Below are 25,619 nucleotides of genomic sequence, written 5' to 3' on the forward strand. Positions count from 1 at the left end.
ACCAATCCAGTCTCCCTTCATCCATCATTCCTGTCATCCCAGGAATCAGTCTGATAAACCTTTGTTGCATTCCGTCCATAGCCAGAACATCCATCCTTCCTTAGGCATGGAGACCAAAACTGCAATACTCCAGGTTTGGTCTCACCACAGCCTTGTACAACCACAGCAAGGCATCCATGCCCATTTAGTCAAATCATTTCACTCCGTAGGCCAACATACTGTTTGCCTTCTTCACTGTCTGCTGCACCTGAATGCTTACCTTCACTAACTGGTGAACAACAATACCCTCGTCTTGCTGCACTTCCCCTTTCCCAATCTATTACCATTCAGATAATTATCAACCTTCCTATTTTTGCTACCAAAGGGGATAACCTCACATTTATCCATATTATACTTCATTTGCCATGCATTTACCCACACACTTAACCTGTCCAAATCACACTGAAACATCCTTGTATCCTCCTCACAGCTCACTCTCCCAATCAGATTTGTGTCATCTGTAAACTTCTAAATACAATATTTAGTACCCTCATCTCAGTCATGAACATATATTATGAATAGCAGAGCTCCAAGCACTTATCCTGTGGCATCCCACTAAACACTGTCTGCCACACAGATAAAGATCTGTTTATTTCTACTCTTTGTTTCCTGTCTGTAAATCAGTTCTCTATCCATGTCAGTATACAATGCCAATCACATGCACTTTAATTTTACATGCTAACCTCTTATGCGGGATCTTATCAAAAGCCCTCTGGATGTCCAAGTAAACCATTTCCACTAGCACCCCTTATCAAATCCAAAACTTAATCTTCAAAATTCCAATAGATTTGTCAAGCATGACTTTTCTTTTTTGTAAATACATGCTGTTTCCATTGTTTTCCAAGTGCTCTGCTATTAAATATTTTATGGTCGTCTTTAGTGCCTCTCAACGACCAAGGCTCACAGTCTCCAATTCCTTGCTTTTTCTCCAACTTTCTTTTTTAATATTAGAGTACATTAGCAACTCTCCAATCCAATGGTACTGTTCCAGAGTCTATATTAAAGTTGACCATGAATACATTCATGATTTCTAGTGCCACTTCTTTAAATCATTCGGGATGTAAATTTTCAGGCCTTCAGGATTTATCAGATCTAAATCTCATCAATTTGCTCAACGCTATTTCCCTACCAATATTTATAACCTTAATTTCCATATTTCACTGGAACCCGTATTCCTCAACTACTGGGACACTATTTGTGACCTCCTTTGCATCAAATCGGTCTGTCATTTTTGTTTCCCCATTATAATTTCTCCTGTTTGACTGTAAGGCACATACATTTGTCTTCACTAAACTTTTCCCTTCAATATCTGTAGAAGCTCTTGCAATCAGTTTGCATATTCCCTGCAAGATTATTCTCATATTCTATTTTCCCACTTTATCAATCCTTTTGTTCTCCTTTGCTGAAATCTACACTGTTCCCAATCCTCAGGACTGCTGCTTTCTTTGGCCAATTTATATGCCCCTTCCTTGAACCTAATACTATCCCTAATTTCCCTTATTATCTGTAAATGGGCCATCTCTCCCATTTTATTTTTGAGCCAGACAGGAATGGATAATGTGCAGTTCCTTCGTATGCTCTTTAAATGTTTGCCATTGCCTATCTAACATCATCCTTTTAAGTAGCATTGTCTGATTTATCACAGCAAGCATGCACCTCAAATCATTGTTTCCATTATTTAGATTCAAGGCTGGTCTCAGAATCAACTACTTCACTCTCCATTTGAATAAAGAATTCTATCATATTGTGGTCATTCTTCACCAATGGGTCTTGCACAGCCAGGTTTCAATTATTCCTTTCTCATTAAACAACACCCAGTCTACTGGCCTGTTCTTGTCCTCAACGTACTAATCCAGAAAAACCACCTTGTACACACTCTCGTAATTCCTCCCCTTTGATATTGATACTAATTTATTTTGCCCATTCCATATGCATCTTAAAGTAAATAGAGCTGTACCCTTATATTGCTTGATCCATAATTTCCTGCTTTATTGCTTGCATCTCCAATTTCCTGCCTTCCGCAACATTACAACTATAGTTTAGGGGTGTATATATAAGCCCCACTAATTTTTAGTTCCCTTGATGGTTCCACTTCACCAGAGCCAAAGTCCTTCCTCGCTATTGCATAAATGCCCTCCTTAACCATCCATGTTACCTGATTTCCTTTTCCTTTCTGTCTATCCTTCCCAAAAATTGAATACCCTTGGATATTCAGTTCCCATCCCTGGTCTCCCTTAGCCACATCTCTCTAATTCTAACTGTTTCATATCTGTTTTACTTATGTACTTTTGCAAGTCTAATGGATCAACTTTATTGCAAATGCTCCATACATGAAGATACAACACTTGAAGGTTTGTCTTTTTAACATTCTTAGTCCTGTTCCCATTATTTTGTACTATGGCCCTGTTGATTCGTGTCCTTAAATTGTCTGCCTCTCACCTTTCTTATTTCCCATTCTGCCTTTTGGTTTTGCCTTTATTTTTCTCTCCTGTCTCTTTGCGTAGGTTCCCATCCCCATGCCATTTTACTTTAAATCATCCCCAACCGAACTAGCAAATACTCCCTATAGGATATCATTTCTAGTCTTACTCAGGTGCACCCCTTCCAGCTTGTACCAGTCCCATCTGCCACAGAACCAGTCCCAATATTCCAGGAGTATGAAACCCTTCCCCTTGCACCATCTCTCCAGCCACATATTTATCTGATTACATCCTGCTATTCTTATTCTGACTAACATGTGGCAGTGGTAGCAATACTGATATCACTATCTTTTAGGCCCTACTTGTTTCCCAACTCCCTATATTCTGCTTTTAGGATCTCATGCTTTTTTTTAATATAACCTGCATTGTTAGTAACAATGTGTATCATGACCAGTGGCTGTTCACCCTTCCACTTAAGAATGTCCTGGAGCAGTTCCAAGATGTCCTTGACACCAGCACCATCCTGGTGTCTCATTTATGGCCACAGAAATATCTAACTATTCACCTTATTTTTGAATTTCCAATAGTTATAGCACTCACATTTATTCCTCCTCAACAAATTTAGTTATTCCTACTCTCCTTTGAGAGTCCATTTCCCCTGAAAGCAGTATCTTTGTTTTGCAGGGCCTCCCATGTTGCCTGTCCAGTCCTCTTTCTCTGCCTAATGGTCATTCAATCCCACCCTGTATGTGGAGTCTTAGCCTCAGGAGTGACCACCTCTGGGTGTGGGGTGTATGTTGGTGTGTGTTGTAGGAGTATTAAACTCTGTGGTAAGAAATCCTTCAAGACTGCTGGAAACTGCATTTAGGGATTAGATGCATTTTGAGTCTTGTCTGAGTGCTTAACCAGCTTAACATGTTATTAAACTTCTTAAATGTTCTTTTCCTTCCTTTGATACAAAATCATCGTTCTATGAGCCAAGGGCCTGGCCCAATTTATCAGGATGCAGCTAACACTTTCCAAGTAAGACTGCTGACGCAAAGTCACTCCTGATTTATTCAGCTTAATGTCTAACCCTATAAGGCCAAAGTCCAACTTCCAATCGTAGATTCATATTTAATTTGATCAATTACACATTGTTCAAAATACATAAAAACTCCCCACAGAAAACTAATGATTTGCATCAGAAAAATGCTTACTAGTTTCTCTCTGTGATACCAATGGAACATTGATTGACATGTTTTCAACTGAATACATCCTACTTGCAGTAAGGTGGAACGAATTGAGTCATAGATGTACAGCACGGAAACAGACTCTTCGGTCCAACTCATCCAAGTTGACCAGATATCCTAAATTAATTTAGGGTGGCATGGTGGCTCAGTGGTTAGCTCTGCTGCTTCACACCACCAGGGACCTGGGTTCAATTCTGGCTTTGGGCGACTGTCTGTGTGGAGTTTGCATGGGTTTCCTCACACATTCCAAAAAGATGTGCAGGTTAGGTGAATTGGCCTTGTTAAATTGCCCATAGTGTAAGGTGCATTAGTCAAGGGTAAATTTAGAGAAATGAGTCTGGGTGGGCTACTCTTCAGAGGATCAGTGTGGACTTGTTGGGCTGAAGGGCCTGTTTCTACACTTTACGGAATCTAATCTAATCCAGTCCCATTTGCCAGCATTTGGCCCATATCCCTCTAAACCCTTCCTATTCAGATGCTTTTTAAATGTTGTAATTGTACCAGCCTCCACCACTTCCTCTGGTAACTCATTCCATGCACGCACCACCCTTTGCGTGAAAAGATTGCCCCTTAGTCCCTTTTAAATCTTTCTCCTCTCACCCTAAACCTATACCCTCTAGTTCTGGAATCCCCCAATCCAGGGAAAAGACCTTGTCTATTTACCCTATCCATGCCCCTCATGATTTTATAAACCTCTATAAGGTCACCCCTCAGCCTACAACACAAGTTTCACAATATCCTTCCTATGGGAGGAAGACTAGAATTGCACGCAATATTCCAAAAGTGGCCTAACCAATGTCCTGTACAGCTGCAACATGACCTCCCAACTCCTGTACTCAATACTCTGATCAATAAAGGAAAGCATACTGCTGCACTTTTTCCACGGCCACACTTTATCGACTCTGACTCTCCAGCATCTGCAATCCTCACTATCTCCTCAGGATCATTCAGCTGAACAAGCTGAGATTTTCAAGATCATCTTTTCTGCATAAGGGGAATCTACAGTAACATCCTGATCACCAAACCTCTCTTTGAAACTTCCATCCATAACTCAGGCTTTAGCCTTATATGCGCATAAGTAAGCACTTTTCTTTGTGTATCCATCTGTAAGATAAGTCCAGCTGTCCCCTATCTGCTACCTCAGTGGTTGTCCTGAAGACCAGGGAGTCCAGAACCAAGGGGCACAGTCTAAGGATATAGGGCAATCAATAGACAATAGGTGAAGGAGTACCTTTGAGCCAGCACCACCATTCATTATGATCATGGCTGATCGTACACAATCAGCATCCTGTTCCTGCCTTATCCCCATAAACCTTGATTCCACTATCTCTAAGAGTACTATCCATCTCTTTCTTGATCCAGAGTATCCAGAGACTTGGCCTCCACTGCCTTCTGGGGCACAGCATTCCATAAATCCACCACTCTCTGGGTGAAGAAGTTTCTCCTCAACTCTGTTCTAAATGGCGTACCCCTTATTTTTAAACTGTGTCCTCTGGTTCTGGACTCACCCATCAGCAGAAACATGCTTCCTGCCTCCAGAGTGTCCAATCCTTTCATAATCTTATATGTCTCAATCAGATCCCCTCTCATCCTTCTAAACTCAAGGGTATACAAGCCTAGTCGCTCCAATCTTTCAACAAATGATAGTCACACCATTACAGGAACTTACCTCTTGAACCAATGCTGCACTCCCTCAATAGCCAGAATGTCCTTCCTCAAATTTGGAGACCGAAACTGCACACATTACTCCAGGTGCGGTCTCACCAGGGCCCTGTACAGCTGCAGAAGGAACTCTTTGCTCCTGTACTCAATTCCTCTTGTTATGAAGGCCAGCATGCCATTAGTTTTCTTCACTGCCTGCTGTACCTGTATGCTTGCTTTCATTGACTGATGTACAAGAACACCTAGATCTCATTGTACTTTACCTAACTTGACGCCATTTAGATAGCAATCTGCCTTCCTGTTCTTGCCACCAAAGTGGATAACCACACATTTATCCACATTAAACTGCATCTGCCATGTATCTGTCCAATCACCTAGCCTGTCCAAGTCACCCTGTATTCTCATAACATCTTCCTCACATTTGTGTCATCAGCAAATTTGCTAATATTACTTTTAATACCTTCATCTATAGCATTAATGTATATTGTAAACAGCTGCGGTCCCAGCACTGAACCTTGTGTTCCCCCACTGGTCACCGCCTGTCATTCCAAAAGGGACCTGTCACTACTCTTTGCTTCCTGTCAGCCAACCAATTTTCAATCCAAGTCAGTATTTTGCCACCAGTACCATGTGCCCTAATTTTGCTCATTAATCTCCTATGTGGGACTTTATCAAAGCTTTTCTGAAAGTCCAGGTACACGACATCCACTGGCTATCCCTTGTCCATCTTTATACTTACATCCTCAAAAGATTCCAGAAGATTAGTCAAGCACAATTTCCCCTTGTAAATCCATGCTGACTCTGACCTATTCTGGTACTGCTATCCAAGTGTGTCGTAATTTCATCTTTTATAAATGACTCCAGCATCTTTCCCATGACTGACGTTAGGCTAACTGGTCTATAATTCCCTGTTTCTCTCTCCCTCCTTTCTTGAAAAATGGGACAACATTAGCCACCCTTCAATCCACAGGAACTGATCCTGAATCTATAGAACATTGGAAAATGATTACCAAGGCATCCACAATTTCTCGAGCCACCTCCTTAAGTACCCTTGGATGCAGACCATCAGGTCCTGGGGACTTACTTTCAGACCTAACAGCCTATCTAACACCATTTCCTGCCTAATATAAATTCCCTTCAGTTCATCAGTTACCCTAAGTCCTTCAGCCACTATTACATCTGGGAGATTGCTTGTGTCTTCCCCAGTAAAGACAGATCCAAAGTACCTGTTCAACTCTTCTGCCATTTCCTTGCTCCCCATAATAAATTCACCCATTTCTGTCTTCAAGGGCCCAATTGTAATCTTAACCACTTTTTTTGTTTTCACATACCTAAAAAAGCTTTTACTATCCTCCTTTATGTTTTTGGCCAGTTTGCCTTTGTACCTCATCTTTTCTCCGCACATTGCCTTTTTAGGTATCCTCTGTTGCTCTTTAAAAGTTTCCTCCGGCTTCCGCTCATCTTTGCGATGTTATACTTCTCTTTTATCTTTATACAGTCCTTAACTTCCCTCGGCAGCCACAGCCGCCTCTGACTCCCCTGAGGATCTTTCTTCCTCTTTGGAATGAACTGATCCTGCACCTTCTGTATCATATGCAGAAATACCTTCCATTGTTGTTCCACTGCCTATCCCTGCTAGGATACTGAACCATTGAACTTTGGCCAGCTCCTCCCTCATAGCTCCATAGTTCCCTTTATTCAACTGCAATATTGACACTTCCAATTCTCCCTTCTCCCTCTCAAATTGCAGATTAAAACTTATCATATTATGGTCACTACCTCCTATTGGCTCCTTTACTTCGAGGTCCCTGATCAAATCTGGTTTGTTGCACAACACCAGATCCAGAATTGCCTTCTCCCTGGTAAGGTACAGTACAAGGAATCAAAAGGTATGAGGCGAAAGTGAAAACAGGGTACTAAATTGGATGATCAGGCCTGATTATATTGAATGACAGGGCAGACTCGAAGGGACGAATGGCCCATTAGTGTTCTTATTTTCTATGGTTACATTACGTTCTTTCCAACTCTTTTCACTGGCATCCTTTAGCATTCTAATTTGCTTATGGCCATAAAATACACTTCAATCACAAGGATCTATACTCTCATTGTTTTTCTAGTCAGTTGCACTTTCTTTGACATTATCAAACTACAACCTTGACTCGCCCTCTGATCTTATTTCTGACTACTACGAGGAGATTTCCCCTCTCTAAGATCAGAATTGTTTTCATAAATTTGTCATCTTTTCAGGTCCACTTTCAGAACTCATACTGTGCATTTTCATCTTCCACTTCTTTATCTAATTTTGCCAATCCAAGATGATGGACAGGAATTATCTAAATTCCTGTCCATCATCTTGGAAATGAGCCAGTGGTGGCCTTCCCTACTTTCTTGATATGGTCTGTGAAATATTGGTTCCTCCTGGTATATCTATGTTATTTTGGTTTCCAGTTTTGGTTGCTGCCATCTGGAGAAAAGAGATTTGTTCTGCATACCTGTATCACTGAATCTACATTCAGTCAATCCTTCTACTTGATAATATTGCGCTCATAATTATCTTACATATAATTTAAAGTTCGTGGTGCCTCACATTCTCTATGATGCGTTCGGCTTCTGTAATTGTATTGTAGAGACCATCACTACCCTTCTTTTATTTTTCTCATTATTTTGTTTGGGACGGAGATGAAATTAACAACTGAACTTTTAACAGTGCCATGTTTGAAGAGAAGAGAACAAAGACAGGTGTTTTCTGCTAGGAACTAGCCTGGAAAATAAAGAAACGTAATTACTGATCTATGAACACAATAGGCGAACTGCTGTATTATTGTCGTGGTCAGGGATGGCAGATGGTTGGATGTTGAGTTAGTCAAATGAGGACCAGTATTAATTAGCCAAACTCAGAGAATGCTGATTGAAAAGAGACCCAGTCTGACTGGGCTTCAGCAGAAGGCAGCATGATTTCTGGAAGCTTCCATAATTACACAGCTTGTTTTGCTCTCTCTCTAATTTCCCTCCAATGACTGAACTGTTGAATGACCTGAGAAAAGAATCCCAGTCTGTAAGAAATAAATAAATATTTCTTGAAGACTGCCAAAACTATTTTCGTTAACCCTTGACTTCAGAAGTCAAGATATACAGTTCCACTCACCTGTGAATAACCCATTGTCCAAGGAATTTTTGAATACCTGATGTCCATGATTTGAAACTGTTTCTGCGTTGGCATATTACAACACCTTTTAATTTAACGCTTAATTGTGTCTGTATGAGAGTGAGGGCTTACGATTAAAAGAAGGTTGGGCTTTAGATCATAGGTATCAATTAGGTCACCTTACTGTTTATGTTAAAGTTATAAATTTGGAGTCCATGATCTGTTATTTATAAAGTCTTGATTGGAACAACTGGGCAATTTTGAGGATCGCTGAATGATATCATTTCACTGTATTACAAATGCAATGATGGCAATGGTAATTTTGATACAGCCAGCTCTGTCATAACAATGTAATCAGTACCTCTAACCTCAAGGAATATATCCTACTATTTTGGTTGTCATGCTATGAAGTTATTGTGAAATGTTTTCCATCACTCATGTAAAGATCACAACATTTTTCTGTGTACTTAAAATGGGAAAAAATACTCCATTATTGGCAAATGTATCTCCCGCCATACTAGCATGGTTGCCAATTATGAATTGGGTTGCTGCTCCCAGTCCAGTCCTTTCTATTTCTCCATACCTTGTCCACCTTTACTCTCTTTCTTTACTATAAATTATTAGAGTCTGACTACTAAATGTAGCCACCATATTTATGGTGGGCATGATGACAATATTATTTTCCTTATTTTATATCTTAAAATTCATTGCTATAACTTGGTTCAAGTCTCTTGCTAATGGGAGACTCATATTGGGCCGCAATGGCATGCTCCGATTTTTCTCTCTGTGTTTCACAGACATCACTGAACTCTTCTATATTTAATGTACTGATCAGCCCTTACTCCTGCATCCCTTAGCAGGATTCTTAACTTCCGAGAAGATGGATGAGCAAAGCGCTGATGTAGTTTGAAAATAATTAGCCTATTTTCCTTTAAATCCCATTTCCTGATACCAATACCACCTTTTAACATTTTAATGAATGAAGTTAGATCTTGTTAAAGAAATACAATAATGTGAAGTCTGGATAAACAGTGGATCCAGAGAATTTTGAAAAATAATTACCTTTTCTTTTTCCATGTTCAGTTTCATTTGAGCCTCTTTTATGTTCAACAGTAAGGATAAATCATTTGACACTACATCTATACTGATAAGTCTACTTTATAGGAAATCATTCATCTTTTTACTGATTCTAGCATGTGTCATCCCTAAACCTGAAGCACATAGAGCTCTTAAATGCCTTAAATCTACTTGATCCTTATTATTTAAATAATCTTGGTAACATTTTAATCATTTCGATGAAGGGCTTTATGCTCAAAATTTTGATTCTCCTGCTCCTCAAATCCTTCCTCACCTGCTGTGCTTTTCCAGCACCATACTTTTCGACACTAAAATTTTAACCAATCAACTCGACACATAATGTGTAAATGTATTCATTATCCAATGCAGCACAATTCAATGCTTCTGCAACTAAAACATTCATTTCTGAGCCAAGCATTTTTACAATGGTATAATTCACTCTGGCTGATCAATATCACCATCTTCTTCTGAACCTCTGTGTACTGCATAATTTCAAAACTATCTTGATGCATTTAAGACAATCCATTGCATAATGTTATTTCAATTCATTTTAGAGACGCATGTTGGCCAAATCCCAGACACTCCTGGGTTTCATACTTCTGTGAAAATTCTTCAGTTCTTCTTTTCTGTTAGAGTAGCCAGAGGCCATCCTCACCAGTTTTAATTATAATTCTTCTTTCATATTAATATTTTCAGTCTGTATCTGTGCAGTCTCACATCGCCACTACCACTGAAGCTTTCATTCTTCATGTGACTGCTGAAGGTCACAGTTGAGACAAAGGAAGCTGGGAATGAATGTTTTCCTAGAATTGTTTTAAAGGCTTCTGATAATCTGTCCCAAAAGTATTTCTTTCTGAAAATCTGAGTTCTGCTAATATTGAGTCAATTCACGTTCAATATTTTAGCACAGTCAAAGAATTTAAAGGTAAGCATTGAATTAGGAGTCTCCAAGCAGAATCTTTGCAACTGTGCATCAAGTCTGTAAAATTCCTTTATATAAAGTAACCATTCAGCTTTCTAACTTTATCAAAGTTTGATGTTGCCTCATTTGCATTAAATAGGTAATCTTTCTTAAATTTTGTCCATATTTTAATAAAATTTCCAAAACTTTCTCAGTGTTCAATTGTTGAGCCTCAGCTTTGGGAATATTTGACAATTGATCTTTCTTCTAGTAGGAAGTGGCAGTGTCAATGCCACAGCTTGCTATCTGCTTGGTAAAGGCAGAACCCCGTGTCTATATATACACTTCATTTTTTAATTAATCTTAAGGTTAAGCTTCACAAAACATCAGTGGAAAGTAATATCCTGAAACTTGACACTTGGTTTCAGCCATTTTTCTCCAAACTAATTACAATTACAATCTTCAGTCTGAAAAGAACTTAATTTCCAATCTTCACCTTGAGGCAACTATCCTCTGCTAACAATGTCTGTCTGAATCGAAGACAGTAGGTGAGACAGAAACCAAGATAGCCTTTTTGTTGTTGATAGAGTTTATTAACTACTCAGTGAAACAGCTCTTTCCTATGCTTGTCCCACTTGTTTCCTCTTTATCTCAATCCAGATAATGAATTCAAATTCAAGCCATTCAACACCTGACTTGGAACTGTAGCACTCACTGTCGCTGAGCCAAAATTCAGGAACTCCCTTTCTGACAGCACCATCAGGGCCTCTACACCCCAAGGACTGCAATAGTTCAAGACGACAGCACACCCTTGCCTTTCCAAGGCAATTAGGAATGGACTGAAGCATGCAAATCTCATGAACAAATGAAAAATACTGATCAATTAACTTTAATCACCTGCTTAACTACTTGCTATTAACCATCAAGACAAATTGAATACAATTTAATACTGGAGGAGAAAGTGAGGTCTGCAGATGCTGGAGATCAAAGTTGAAACTTTATTGCTGGAACAGCACAGCAGGTCAGGCAGCATCCAGGGAACAGGAGATTCGACGTTTCGGGCTCCTGAAGAAGGGCCTGTGCCCGAAACGTCGAATCTCCTGTTCCCTGGATGCTGCCTGACCTGCTGTGCTGTTCCAGCAATAAAGTTTCAACTACAATTTAATACTTCACTATGTTCTTTACCTCCTTGCATAGATTCTTTTCTGATTCTTAATCAATCTTACCCCTCCTCCTGCTACCTTTTTGCTACTTATTTTTCTGTAAAAGACTTATGCTTTCAACACACATAGACAGACCTGAATAATGCTTATTCATATGGAAAAACTCATTTTCATTGCATAGTAAAAATGTGTTCTGTGACATTAAAATATTTTATCATGACATAAAAAAGTTAATTAGCTGATATCTTTTGACCAGATGAAACTCAGTACAGTGTAAATGCACAATGTGATATAATTTAAAACTTGATATTTTAAAGAGAAAAATCAGAACTAAAAACTGCAAAGGCAATATTCCTCAAGAGCATTTTTAGATTTGTTTCTGCATTTGCAAAATGCCTGTATTAATTCAGATGGACTACAGCCTTGAGGCACCGTGAGACACACTCACATAAGCAAAACACTCAGAATATTTAAGTACCTAAGCACCTAATGGGAAGTGCTGACATATTGGTAATGTCACAACACTAGTCATCCAGAGCCCCAGGCTAATGTTCTGGGGATATGTGTTAGAATGGAGAGGTGATAGCCTGGTGGTATTATTGTTAGTCTATTAATCCAGAGACCCAGGTAATGTTCAGGGAACTCGGGTTCAAATCTGCTATGGCAGATCATTGAGTTTGAATTAAAAATATGGAATTAAGAGTTTACTGATGACTATGAATCAATTGTCGGGAAAACCCATATGATTCACTGATGTCCTTTAAGGAAGGAAACTGCCATCCCCACCAGGCAGTTACAGATGGGCAATGAATGGCGAGCACTCTCTGAATGAATAATTTTTAAAAATCCCACTGTGGCAGATTCAATTAAAAATCTGAAATAAACTGTTGAAAAAAACCTTTGCAGAAGGAAATCTTCTTATCGTTGTTCCCTTCCTGTTCTGAGGAAGGGTCACTTGACTCAAAACATTAATGCTTATTCTGTCCACAAATGCTTTTCCAGCAATTTCTACTTTTGTCTCTACCATTACCTGGTCTGGCCTATGTGTAACATTGGAATCACAGTATTGTGGTTGGCTCTGAAATGGTCTAGAGCCACTCACTTATACAAAATTGCAAAAAGTCTAAACAAAGGAATGAAAACAAACAGGCCACAAGGCATTGAACTAAACACTGGAAAGGACAACAGGAAACACTGCCCTCTAACATATAGATATCCTCGGTCACGTACTGTGACACTACCACCATTCAAAATTGGAACAGACTTCAAACATATCTGGCAATTCAAACTGGTGCTTTAGGCCATCAGCAGCAGAAAAATTGACCACAATCTGAAATCTTACAGCCTGGCAAAACCCCCACTCTACCATTACCATCAAGCTTGGAAATCAACCCTGGTGTGATGAAGAGTGAAGGAGAGTATGCAAAAGTAACATATCTGAAAACATTGTCAACCTGTTGAAGCTGCAACACAGGAACATTTGCACACCAATGAGCAGAAGAGCATTCAAAAGACAGGGTTAAGTGATCCCACAATAAAGTGATTAGATCTAAGGTCTGCATCCAGACACATCCAGTCATGAATGGCAGTGGATAATGAAACCAATAAAAATAAGGCTGAAGCGTCTGTATCCACTGACAGTCAGAAGTGTCGGATGGAAGATCAATCTCAATCTCTTTGAGGTCTCCAGCATCACACTTGGCAGTCTTCAACCAATTCAATTCATCCACATAACATCAAGAAATAGTAGAAAACATTGGATACTACAAAGGGTAAGGGCCCCAACAATATATTGGCAGTAGTATTGAAGACTTGAACTCCAGATCCCTAGCCAAACCATTTAAGTCCAATTACAACACTGGCATCTATTCGATAACATGAAAAATTGCCCAGTTTTGTCCTGTACAGAAAAAGTAGGGCAAATTCAACCCAGCCAATTACCGCCAACAGTCTACTTTGTAATAGTCATCAAACTGACTTTTGATTTCAGAATATAAGTACATTTGCATAAATATTCAAGCACCATATGTTAGTTAAGTTTAAATTTAACCTGCATGAAATATTTGCAATACAATCACTTTAATAGTTTATAGAGAAAAGATAGAAGAAAAACAACTCAACTTACACTGAGAAGAGCAACTTCTAATTCAAAAATTGAGAGAACCCCATAATTGGTCGAAATAAGAGCCTTAACCCTTTTCATGATGAACTAAGTACTTTTTGAATCAGGACTGACTAAAGATAATAGTGTTAAAAAGATAATATATTGTCAATAGTAAAATTAAATATTTTGTCTTATGATCTACCTGCATAGGATCTCCAGCCAGGACTATTCTAGTGGTTTTATCAGCCAACCCAAGCGCCATAATGGATTCACATTCAATAGCTCGAGAAGAATCATCCACTAAAATGTGTGTGAAGTAGCCTGCGGAGAGACAGCACATTTAAAGCATTACAAAATCTGCACAGAGCTCAAATGTACAGTATTTATTTGAATATACATCATCTTCTATCTTAATTCATTGTCATTGCTAGCTCTACATAACCTATGTTACATCCAGGTGAAGATCAGCATGATAGCTCTCCTATTCCTCCAGCTTTCTGACTGCAACAGGTTCTTCCCTCCTTCTTTAAGGAATATGCTTGCCAATTCCACCATATTTTAACTATTTATAGCTGTGACTGTAAAACACTTCATGATTTTGACATCAAGGAAGCATAAAAAGTTGGCAGATGACTTATCCATTCTTTTGAAGATAGTACCTCTCGCCACGAGCACATGGACAGCGAAAAACAGCATAAAGGTTTGAAACTTATAAGTTGGCTGGAGTGAGGAGAGAGAGACAGAGAGAGAGAGTTTGAGAAAGTCCCACACTGGATAATGTAACATTCACTTTTCTTGGTCTGCAGAGAAAATAGTTGCTTTAAAACACAAAGGGTTAGCTGGCTTGCCACATGTCTCCCTTGCTCCAACCATCTGATTACCTCAAACATCATGGGGATATACAGAGTTCCAGATCTCGGCTTCCATAATTAGGTGATGGACAGATTCCTTTCATAGCCAGAGTCTCATGATCCAAGTGATTAATTGGATTACGTTCCATGGTTTATCTCTACCCAGGCATGGATCAAGATGACTGCCGGATCCTTTACTAATGGGTAAAGGATGTCTGTCATTCATCCTTTTTCAAGGCAATTGCTCCTAGTGAGGTTTTGAGAACAGTGGACTGAATGATCTTGGAATTTAGACAGTGCAGTGATGCAAACATGCAGCCATCATGGATGATATATCTCAATATGGCTTTAATCTTTCTAAGCATTCAAATGGTGGCATCCAGCAAGTATCCAGTTATTTTTCATAAAGTATGATTTCATTACACCTTCCCACCACGCAAAACAAAACAGTATGATCTCCTTACACGTTAGCCCGAAAATAAAGTATTCATATTCGGACACTCCCTTATCAATAAAGGCAAAACACAGTGCTTTTAGAAATCTGAAACAAACTGGAATGCTGGAGAAACCAAGCAGGTCTGGCAGCATCTGTGGAGAAAGGAACAGAATTTGTGGTTTGTGTCTGGTACAACTCATCTTCCCAGTTCAACTCTCATCTTAACGCTTTACTGTTCTGTTGAAGTTGAAAACTATCAGTTCCTTCAGATGAGGCACAATTACAAGTGGCTGTCTTTTGGCTTTGGAATCCAGCTTAAGAAAGGTGTTGTTTTGGAAACCTGGGGCCTTCTGTTCTTATTTTGCTAAACATCAGCAAAGGAGTTTGGGCTTTCAGCAATACATAGTGATAGCTTCTCTTGGTATTTTAATGGAACTTTTATGAGATTTTATGAGAGCTTTACTTTTGTAGAAAATCAAGTTCAATGCTCAAAGTTTTGAGCATTGGGTCCCAGGATTGTATTGTGTACATTTTGTTTTACTGTAAAATTCTTACTGTTGTGTTATGAGTCCATAATCCATGGGTTTAAATATTCTGTGTCTGGTACATTAATACATTTACTTCTAAGGTGACTGGTGATAAATTATTGTTGAGGCCTTGTAAGGTGACTGCATTCTCCCCTTAAGCTTTTAATTCAGTGGATTCAGCTAGGTTTGAACTTTGAACTTGACAATTTGATCCTTGACAGTGGTAATTCTACTTTGAATACACTTGCATTTCCCCTGTAGTTTTCAAATGTGGCTAGTTTACAGTATATTTTCTTGCTCCTTGACCTCAGGGGTGAGCATCCACACAAAATCTGCCCCATGACATCATGAAGGTCACTGTCCAACCTCCACTGCACTTCTCTGTGGCACTTCAACTAGCTGAGATATCTTCTCCAATTTCTGTTGGCCTTGTTAGGAGCTAAAACCACAAAGATGTCACATAAAAACCATCCACTAGCATCTCAAAGTGCTATATTATTTAAATGCTGAAATTAGGCAACTGTGTAGCACAGTTGAAAGTGAGGACTGCAGATGCTGGAGATCAGAGTCAAGATTAGAGTGGTGCTGCAAAAGCACAGCAGGTCAGGCAGCATCCGAGGAGCAGGAAAATCAACGTTTCAGGCAAAAGCCTATTTAGCAAAGGCAGAATAGTATCAATGGGGTGTTTTGATCTTAACAGAGACTGGGAGAGAGCAACAAGCAGCTGCCAGAAAAGTTGTGAAGTTCTAGAGTGTGTCTGGGAAAGTCTTGGATGTGACAAGGGGACAGGCAACATTGGATACAGTAATGAGCTATGAAGCTGATATAACTAGTGACCAAGTTATTTGTGAGCATTTGGCAAATAGTGATCATAATATGATCGAGTTCATGTAGCGTTTGTAAGAGATAAGCAAAGATCAAATACTAGAATTTTGGATTTAAGTAAGGCAGACTTTAATGGGTTTGGGCAGAGACTGTCCACAGCAAACTGGGAAGGTCTGCTAATGAACAGAGGAACAGTGGAGGATGTTCAAAGAAACATTTAATGCTATTCAGAAATAATTTGTATCATAAGAAGGAAAACCCTGACCTCAGAGAACAAAAAACTACTGCTATGGATATCTAAGGAGGTAAGGGAAAGCATAAAATTAAAAGAAAGATCTTATAGAAATGCAAAGAACAGTACACATCCACAAAATGGGACAAATACAAAGACCAAAAAAAGGCAACAAAGCTGCTTAAAGAGCAGCTAAAAAGAATTCCAAAAGGAAATTTGTATGGGACATAAAAGACAACATGAAGAGGTTTTATAGTTATATGAAGAGAAAATGGCTAATTAATAATACTATTGACTCACTGAAGGCTGAGAGTGGGAATACTGTCAATGACCAAGGGGAAAGGGCACACATGCTGCACAATTATTTTGCTTTAGCATTCACAGCAGGAAAGGGGGACAGATTGCCAGAGAAATTAACAGAGAATCAGGGTCTAAATAAGATTAGTTTAGTAAATCATCAGTAGTGGGGAAATTATTGGAACTGAAGAGAGACAAATCCATTGCCGATACAATCTTTCAGAGTTCCCTTGATTCAGGAGTTGTACTACTGGATTAGAAATTTGCTTATGTCACTCCAGCCTTTAGGAAGGGTGACAGAAGAAAACCAGGAAATTACAGAACAGCTAGCTTAAATCTGGAGTGGGGAAATTGTGACATCTATAATCAAGGATAGGGTAACGGATCATCTCGAACAATTTCAGCTAATCAGGGACAGTAAGCATGGATGTATGAAAGGCAGGCCCGACAAATCTTTTTTGAAGAGGTGAAAAAGATGGTGGACAGAGATGAGTCGATAGATATTGTTTATATGGACTTCGAGAAGGCTTTCGACAAAGTCTCACACAAAAAGCTGTTAGATAAGGAGGAAGCCCTTATTGACATGGATAAGAAATTGGTTGAGTGGCAAGACACAGAGAGTTGGAATAATGGGGAAGCACTCAAAGTGACAGGATGTGACTAGTGGTGTCTTCCAGAGATCTATGTTGCTATTATTCACAATGTTTCATTAACGACTTGGATAATGAAACAGTACGTCAAATATCTAAGTTTGCTGATGACATAATATTGGGCAGCAATGTAGATAGTGATAACAGCATAAAATACAACACATTATTGATAGATTACGTGAATGAGCAAAACTGTGGCAGATGGATTTTAATATGAGCAAGTGCGAGATTATCTATTTCGACACTAAAAGGATAGAGCTGGGTTTATTTTAGAATGCACAAAGTTAAATACAGTAGATGTCCAACAGAATTTGGGGGCTCAGGTGCAGAAAATAGACAAGAACACAAATAGAATGCTTGCCTTTATATCTAAGGGGCTGGAGTATATGGATACAGATGTTTTGTTGCAGGTATACAAAATTTGAGTTAGACCCCACTTAGGAAACTATGAGCAGATCTGGGCACTGTGGCTTAGAAACAATCTTTTGGTCCTGGAGGGAGGTCAAAGGAAGTTTACAAGGATGATACCTGGACTTCAGGGGTTAAGTTTATGAGGAAAGATGAGATAAGACAAATTAGGCTTTTACTTGCTAGAATTTAGAAGATTAAGGGGTGAGCTAATCACGGTTTTCAGGTTATTGACAGAGAAAAAATAGGTAGATAAAGATAAATTATTTCAACTAGAACAAGGAGGCAAAGCCTAAGAATTAGGGCCTGGCCATTCAGGAGAGATGTTAAAAAGCACTTCTACATGCAAAGTGCAATGGAGGTTTGGAACTCTCTTCCTCAAATGGTGGTTGATGCTCATTGAGTTGTTAAATTTAAATCTGATTTAGACAAATTTTTATTAAGCAAGGTATCAATGGATATGGGTCCAAGGCAGACATATGGAGTTAGGCCATAGATCAGCCATGATCTTATTGGATGGAGAGGCTGAATGGTGTATTCCTATTCCTGTGTAATTTTCCCAGTCCTGATTTAAATCCTGGAAGAAGGTTTGCAAACCACACTGCTGCTGTATTTCAGTCTACCTCTGATGCTTTTACACATGCAATTTTATTTTCCTATGTCGCTACTTTGACATATTTAAACACTTCAGGATCTATCCTCACCACTTAGAATTCTGTTGGCTTTCCTTTGGCCTCCCTAACCTTTTACTGGCTTCATCACCTCCTGTGGAATCTTTGGGATTCCCTTAGCCATTTGCAACACTGCAGGATTTTGCTTCATCGCTTCAAAACCTTCTAAACTGCTACTTCTTTACTTAATAAAGGCCCTTAGCATGACATGGGAAAGCTTGGAATCACCCAAACTATTAGCAGGCTTATAACTAGCTAACTACAGTATTCCACTGTAAAACAATTCTACAGTATTCCTTTATTTAAGGAACCTCCACACATTCTGTACTGAGTCCCTTCGGCATAACTATCTATATCCTCTTGGCTTTCAGGCAGAAAATATCCATCACCAGACATGAGCAAAATTTGCCAGCAACAAAGATTCTTGAGGATGCTGATCTTTCAAATTAAAATTGTTTTAAACAGAAGGTTCTAACTGATAATTGGATTGGTTGTCATAACATTTAAATACGAACTGACGACTTCCAAGGCCACTGTCATGGGTTTGGCTACAGAGCACCCTGCTGAACGACTGTGGTAATGCCAATAATTAGTTTTCAGATACCCAGATGTCCCAGACAAAACATACCAGGTGTGCCCCTACCGGATTACCATCGAGTTTCTTTCTTTTTAAAAGTTGAACCTTTTGCTTCCCCTTTTCCTGCAGAGCCTGTATCCATTTCATCTACCTCACTCCTATTTCTCCCTTGTTTACAAAAACCGTCAGATCCCAGCTTGTTTCGAGTTCAAAATTGGTATGATAAATCCTGTTTTTGTCTTCTATGAGTGCTGCTTGCCTGCTTTAGGAAAATCTTTGTTCTTTCACATGAGACATTGTGGAAACGGGAATAAAATTTTGAAACTTGAGGAGAATTACCACTCTAAGGTTCTCATAGTTGGAATCTATTTTAAGAATCTTATTCATTGGTCAAGAGCAAGTCGCTTAATCCTTTCAAATGCAATACAGATTTGCTTGGGCCATTGTAAGGAAGTTCAGAATCTCTGCTGGCATGCCTCCAGTACCAGTTAGCATACTCCAAGAATATAGCATTTTTGGTACATTTACAGCAGATAAACTTTCAGCAGACAACAGGGAGTACAATGGGCTTTGCAGTGGAAGAGACCAGACCCCTAATGGCCTTCAACCACTTGGGCGGCTTTTCAAATGATGTCAAAAAACAACGTTTCCATGTCTCCTTCATTTGGGTGTTAGTTGAGTGTTCTTTAAGAGCTCAACCCTCAGTCCTAAGCTAGGAGTGTTTACCTCACTCGTGGACCTTTCTTCACTTGGTTCGAGTTTTCCTGCTTTTCCTTTTGAAACCTTTGTTCTTCTGCCCTTAATTAGAATTCTCTCTCCTCTTTCCTTTCCCATGTCTTTGTCATGGAGTGATAATATTATATAATATGTAAAGAAAGCCAACCTGTCTTTAAAATGGACAAAATGAGTAATAAAAGGAACCTTATAAACTTGTCCCAAGAAGCCACTACTTTTATGGATTCAGTTGCAGCCAATCAGACTGTATCAACTTAATGGGCAGTCAAAAACTGGTTTTCAAATAATTCAACAATATCCACTGAAACCTCACAAAGTGTGAAGACTCAAAACCTTCTGTAATGTTGAACAGGGACGTCACAAAGAATTCCAATATAATTGACTGTACTTTGTGGTATATTAATTAATCAAAACTAATCTTTGCAATCATTTATTTAATTGTGTAAAAGCTGGCTGTAAACAGCCATTTTGAGGACAGTCATTTAAACACTACGAGAGAAACCTTATGAAACAGCAACTGCTTCTCAACAGGGAGACAGAGGAAGCATCCAGGTCTGCTGTCTTGAACGAGGCGACCAAGAGCCATCACTTGTATTGCCATGAAAGTGAAACAAAGCAGCCTCCATTTGCTCCCAGACCCCTGATCTATTCTGTTCAACTGTGGGAATAACATCAAACTGATGGACGACAGAAGCCATTGCAGGTTCTAAATTTGACTTGGGCCCTGTCAACCATGGAGCTTTCTGAGGCCCCACTGGGTGGTAGATGGCATCATCAGAACAGATGTAAAGGACACAGAGAAATTGGGAGAATGTAATGGAGTCTTTACAGGAAGCAGGGTGTGAGGATGTATAACCAAGGTACCTGTGGAAGTTGGAGAGTTTGTACCGGATGTCAGTGGCCAACCCATCCATAGAAATGGAAACAGAAGTGTCAAGAAAGGGAAGGGAGTAGTCAGAAATGGAGCAGTAGAGCAGAGTGGAAATTGGAAATAAAATCAATACATTTTCCCAATTCTGGAAGTGAGAGGGAAGTAGCACCAATGATGTTATTTATCTACCAAAGAAAGAATTATGGGGAAGGATACAAGTGGGATTGGAACAAGGAATGTTCCACAAACTCCACAAAAAGACAAGCATAACTGACCAACATGTGAGTACACATGTGCCCATCTTTGATCTGAACAAAGTAACAGGAGTTAAAGGAGATGTTGTTCAAGGTGAGGGCAGGTTTGGGCAGGCAGAAGGGGGTGGTGGTGGATGGGGATAGTTCAGGCCTATTTTCCAGGAAGGAGTAGGGAGCCCTGAGACCATCATGATGGGAGATGGATGTACAAAGGGATTGCACTTCCATGGGGAAGAGAAGGTGGCTTGTGCCCATGAATTGGAAATTCTGAAACTAACAAAGCGTCAGAAGAATTGCAGATGTAAGTGGGAAGGGACTGGATAAGGGGGAAAAATATTGAGATGAAGTAGAAAAAGATGGGCAGATGCAGACAGAAACAATGGTCTGCCAGGACAGACCTGTTTGTGGATTTTTAAAAAGGTAGAAGCAGGCTGTAGGGGGTTGGGGGACTGTGGATGGTGGTGGTGGTGGTGGTGGAATCACAAGATGAAAGAAATTAGTGATTGTCGTGGACACAATACCTCGATGCTGGATGGTAGGAGTCATGGTCTAGGAGAGATAGAAGGAGGCATCCAAGAGCTGGCACTCAGCCTCCATAATGTGGACGTCTATACACCAGGTAACAACAGGACCCACCCTTGTTAGCAGGCTTGATTAAGAGTCAAGGTTGGATCTGAGATCATGAAGTACAGTCTGTTCTGAGGGAGATAGGTTTGAATGGGTGACGGGGAGCAGAGAAATTAAGGCGCTTTTATCATGTCAACGGTTCTCAACTAACAGGTCAAGTGCAGGTAATTTGATAGAAGGTGGGGTCTACGTGGAAGGGGAGACTTAGAGACGGGTAAAAGGGCTTGTGGGATGGGGAGAGGAGTCTTGTCCAAAGAAACAGGTATGGAGATGAAGCAACAAGAGTTTGATGTCATGTTATACCTAAAATTCATTGCAATGAGGGAGCAGAGGGAGAAAACTAAGACAATTGTTTTGCATGGAATATTTAGCATCAGAGAACAAATCAGGAAGGAAAGTAATTACCCCAAAAGCAAAGAGATGGAGACAAAGGAAAGCAGAGAGGAGGAAGGCTCCAGAAAGTGTGGGTACCTCTGAGCTGTTGTAGTGTGTATTCCTTAATGCCTGAAAGGAAAACAAAACGCTTCTTGTCACAACGTCAAACAAGCCAGAGAATTAAGTGGGGGAGCAGGGCAGCTCTGAGATAGCGTGAGGTGCTGCTGAAGAAGAGAGAGGTTGAGGGCGTGCAAACGGCAGTGCATTGCATTGAGTGTGGATCTCAGAATGCAGCAAGAACAGCTGTCTGAGAAGCATTGAATACCTGTGATCCTGGATGGATTCAAAACACAATGAATGAATCATTAGTTGGAATCCACGTGTTGTGACTTTGAGCTGGAGGCAGTCACTGAGGAATGTGATGTGGCTGTGGAAGTGAGTTTTGACAAATACCTTGTCAAGTACTAGGAGTGACAATGAAAGTAATGATGGTCCCAATGAGTAACTTATCTTCCTCCCCAGCTCACCATTTCCATCCTTTTGTCTGTTCAACTGCTGTTCTCTCTCCATAGGCTCCATCTCCACCAATTTTTTACCCTCTACATCACCCTCAACTTCAGCATAAAAGCCATCTTTTCCAAGCCACAATCAATCCTGAAGAACGGTCACTGAAACCGAAATGTTGTCTCTGTTTTCTTTCAACAGACAGTGCCAGACCTGCTGAGTTTCCCCAGCAATCTGTTTTTTGTTACAATTGTAATGGTAGTTGTGAATAATAGAAAATAAGTCAGTTCTGCTGACAAACCCCTGCAACTATAACAACGGATGGGGCATGTGTAGTCAAAATTAAGGTTAGCTCATGCTCTGAAATTGTTGAAATTAATATGGAGTCCTCAAGATTGTGAAGTGCCTTAGAGGAAAATGAGATGCTGCATTGGGCTTCAGGGGAAAACTACAGCAGGACTAAGACAGAAATGTGAGCATGAGAGCAAGACTGTATACTGAAATGGCAAGTGGTTAAAAGATTGGGTCTTCTTACTGACAGCGAAGTGGTGCCCGGCATAGCAGTCTATCTTTAGTCTCACCAACATAGAGAAGACTGCATTGTGAGCAGTGAATACAGTAGACTACCCAGCAAAAGATTTTCTGGATCTTTTACTAATAGGTAGAAGATGGTTCCCATTCGTACTCTTCAAGACGACTGTTCCAAGTGAGGTTTTGCAGGTGCTTGACCGATTTCAAAAACACAATGTGGTTTTAGACTTTTTAACAATTTAATTAATAGGTTCCAGACAGTAAATTCATAAAGTCATTCTTTTGTAAAGCATGGTTTCGTAAAACATCATGTAACGGCATAATTTCAGGCAATCCTTATTTGTTGGGCTTATTCATGAAGTCCAATGATCACCTCAAATAATGCCTATTCAAAGAACATGCAGTCATTGTGCAATGTGTGCTATGCCCTTCCTTCTATTCTCTCTGACCCTTCTATTCCAATATGTTGACTCCGCAACATTAGCATCATTTCTCAGTTTTAGCAAGAACACTGTAAACACTATTACGTTAACAGTATATTCAGATCATATAAGCAAAATAAGTCTCAACACAACAAGTAGTCATATTTACATTGGGTCTTTAAAGTAGTAAATAGCCCCAAGTGGTTTCACAAAAGTGCAACAAAAAATGGTTAGATTCCAATTACGTGGGGTGAACAAAAGGTTCAGTCAAAACAATGTTTTTCAAGAGGGCGACTGACTGTGTGGAGTTTGCACGTTCTCCCCGTGTCTGCGTGGGTTTCCTCCGGGTGCTCCGGTTTCCTCCCACAGTCCAAAGATGTGCAGGTCAGGTGAATTGGCCATACTAAATTGCCTGTAGTGTTAGGTAAGGGGTAAATGTAGGGGTATGGGTGGGTTACGCTTCGGCGGGTCGGTGTGGACTTGTTGGGCCGAAGGGCCTGTTTCCACACTGTAAAGTAATCTAAAGTAATCTAATCTAATCTAATTAGTGGGAGGGTTCAAGGAGCAAATTCCAGGATGTGGAATTTGCATCTGAAGGTGAGCATTTGAAGGCATCATTCTTTGGAGGTTTGGGCAAAAAAAAGAGTAATGTCTGTCGAAAGAGAAGAGGAGTTGACTGTTCAAGTCAAAATTGTCAAAACAGCTCTGATGAGATGTCAAAAACTTGAAATGTTAATGGTTTCTGTCTCCACAGATGCTACCTGACATAGTTATCATTTTTACCATTTCCTCTTATTATTTCAAATTTCCAGCATCTGCTGTATGTTGCTTTTGAAGAAGTGAATAAAATTGCTGGGACACTCAATCATATAAATGATGGTAAAAATTGCCTCAAACTAAAAAGTCCAGATGTAATCTGGAAGTAGAAATTATTCAACATCTGTCCAAGCAGAATAAATGCAGCCACAAAGTGAGCAACTGAGATTGCGTGACTGGTGGCTTTCCTTCATGAAGAGAGTAAAACCAGTCCAAGTGACAGACAGTCCCCGTATCCTTAACGTAAGTGCAATTCCCATTAAGGAGGTTAAGCTGCCGGATAGCCTTATAAACCAAAATCATTTTTATCAACTACGTGAGCTCCCACTGTGGCTTCCTTTCACTTTTGATAACATACAAAGTTTTTTTTCCAAGTTTTACTAATATTGGTTTTGACAGATGTAAACAGTTTAACCCTGAAGCAAACTAATCATTTCTATTGAAATACCCAACTCACTCATGATTGATTTACCATACTTGACAGACAAGATACCAACACCTCTCATAGACTGATCAAAAGCAAACAAAATCTATTAGTAATAGCCTTTCACAGATGTTAATGCCTAACATTATAAGAACCTGATAGCTTTCATTTTAAATAAACTCTTCATTAAATTACAGACGTGTAGATAGTTGTTGGTCACCAGAGGCCAAGATGACTCATCTAAAGTAGCTAACCCATCAATATCACCAAAAGCTAATGATTCTCTTACAAAAACATGTTTTCACTGTGTAATGCTCAATTTTGATTAGATTGTGAAATTCCAGTGAAGTGTTTTGCAAAGAATAAGGAGATTCCATCAAATAGAATCTTCTGTTTTTTAAGACAAACACAAGCTCATTCAATGATGAACGCAGATAAAGAAACTGCAAGGTGTATATACAAATAATTAACTTCAGCTCATTCTCCCCATTTTCTCCAAAGGATGCCACAGTAACAGCAGCGCCAATTTAGGTTTGACTACACAAGGAATGGGAGACAGACGAGCTTACTGTCACACACAATAAAGACATAAGTGTCAGAAGTCTCAGATTAGTCAATGCCAAAAATATGAGAAAATACAAAGGTCATTAACTAATTAAATGTTGAGGTCACTAAAGTTGATGATTTATGTTGTTTTGTGCAAGCTGGTACAAGATTCAAATGACAAGAAAAACTTCTATTTTTGTATCGGTCCCTGAATACAACAAGCACACAATTCTGAATTAAGTCAAAGTAGAGGTTTCCCCCACCAAAAAATGTATAGATGCTATAATGGAAGGTTGC

At 39.6% G+C, this 25,619-nt stretch overlaps 1 protein-coding gene across 4 annotated transcripts in view; it reads right to left on the reverse strand.

The window, feature by feature from the left end:
* LOC122560734 (ATP-dependent RNA helicase with zinc finger domain-like) overlaps positions 1-25,619 on the reverse strand; it is a 569,578-nt gene that overhangs the window by 251,906 nt on the left and 292,053 nt on the right. For all 4 annotated transcript variants that reach the window (XM_087997766.1, XM_043711726.2, XM_087997765.1 and 1 more), the window contains one exon: positions 13,946-14,064. In XM_087997766.1, coding sequence (XP_087853892.1) covers positions 13,946-14,064 — 119 coding nt within the window. The remainder of the gene's footprint in view (positions 1-13,945; positions 14,065-25,619) is intronic.

This window comes from Chiloscyllium plagiosum, unplaced genomic scaffold (assembly GCF_037043375.1).
Source record: "Chiloscyllium plagiosum isolate Xiang-an unplaced genomic scaffold, Cpla_swu_hap1 HiC_scaffold_20, whole genome shotgun sequence".
Lineage (NCBI taxonomy): Eukaryota > Metazoa > Chordata > Chondrichthyes > Orectolobiformes > Hemiscylliidae > Chiloscyllium > Chiloscyllium plagiosum.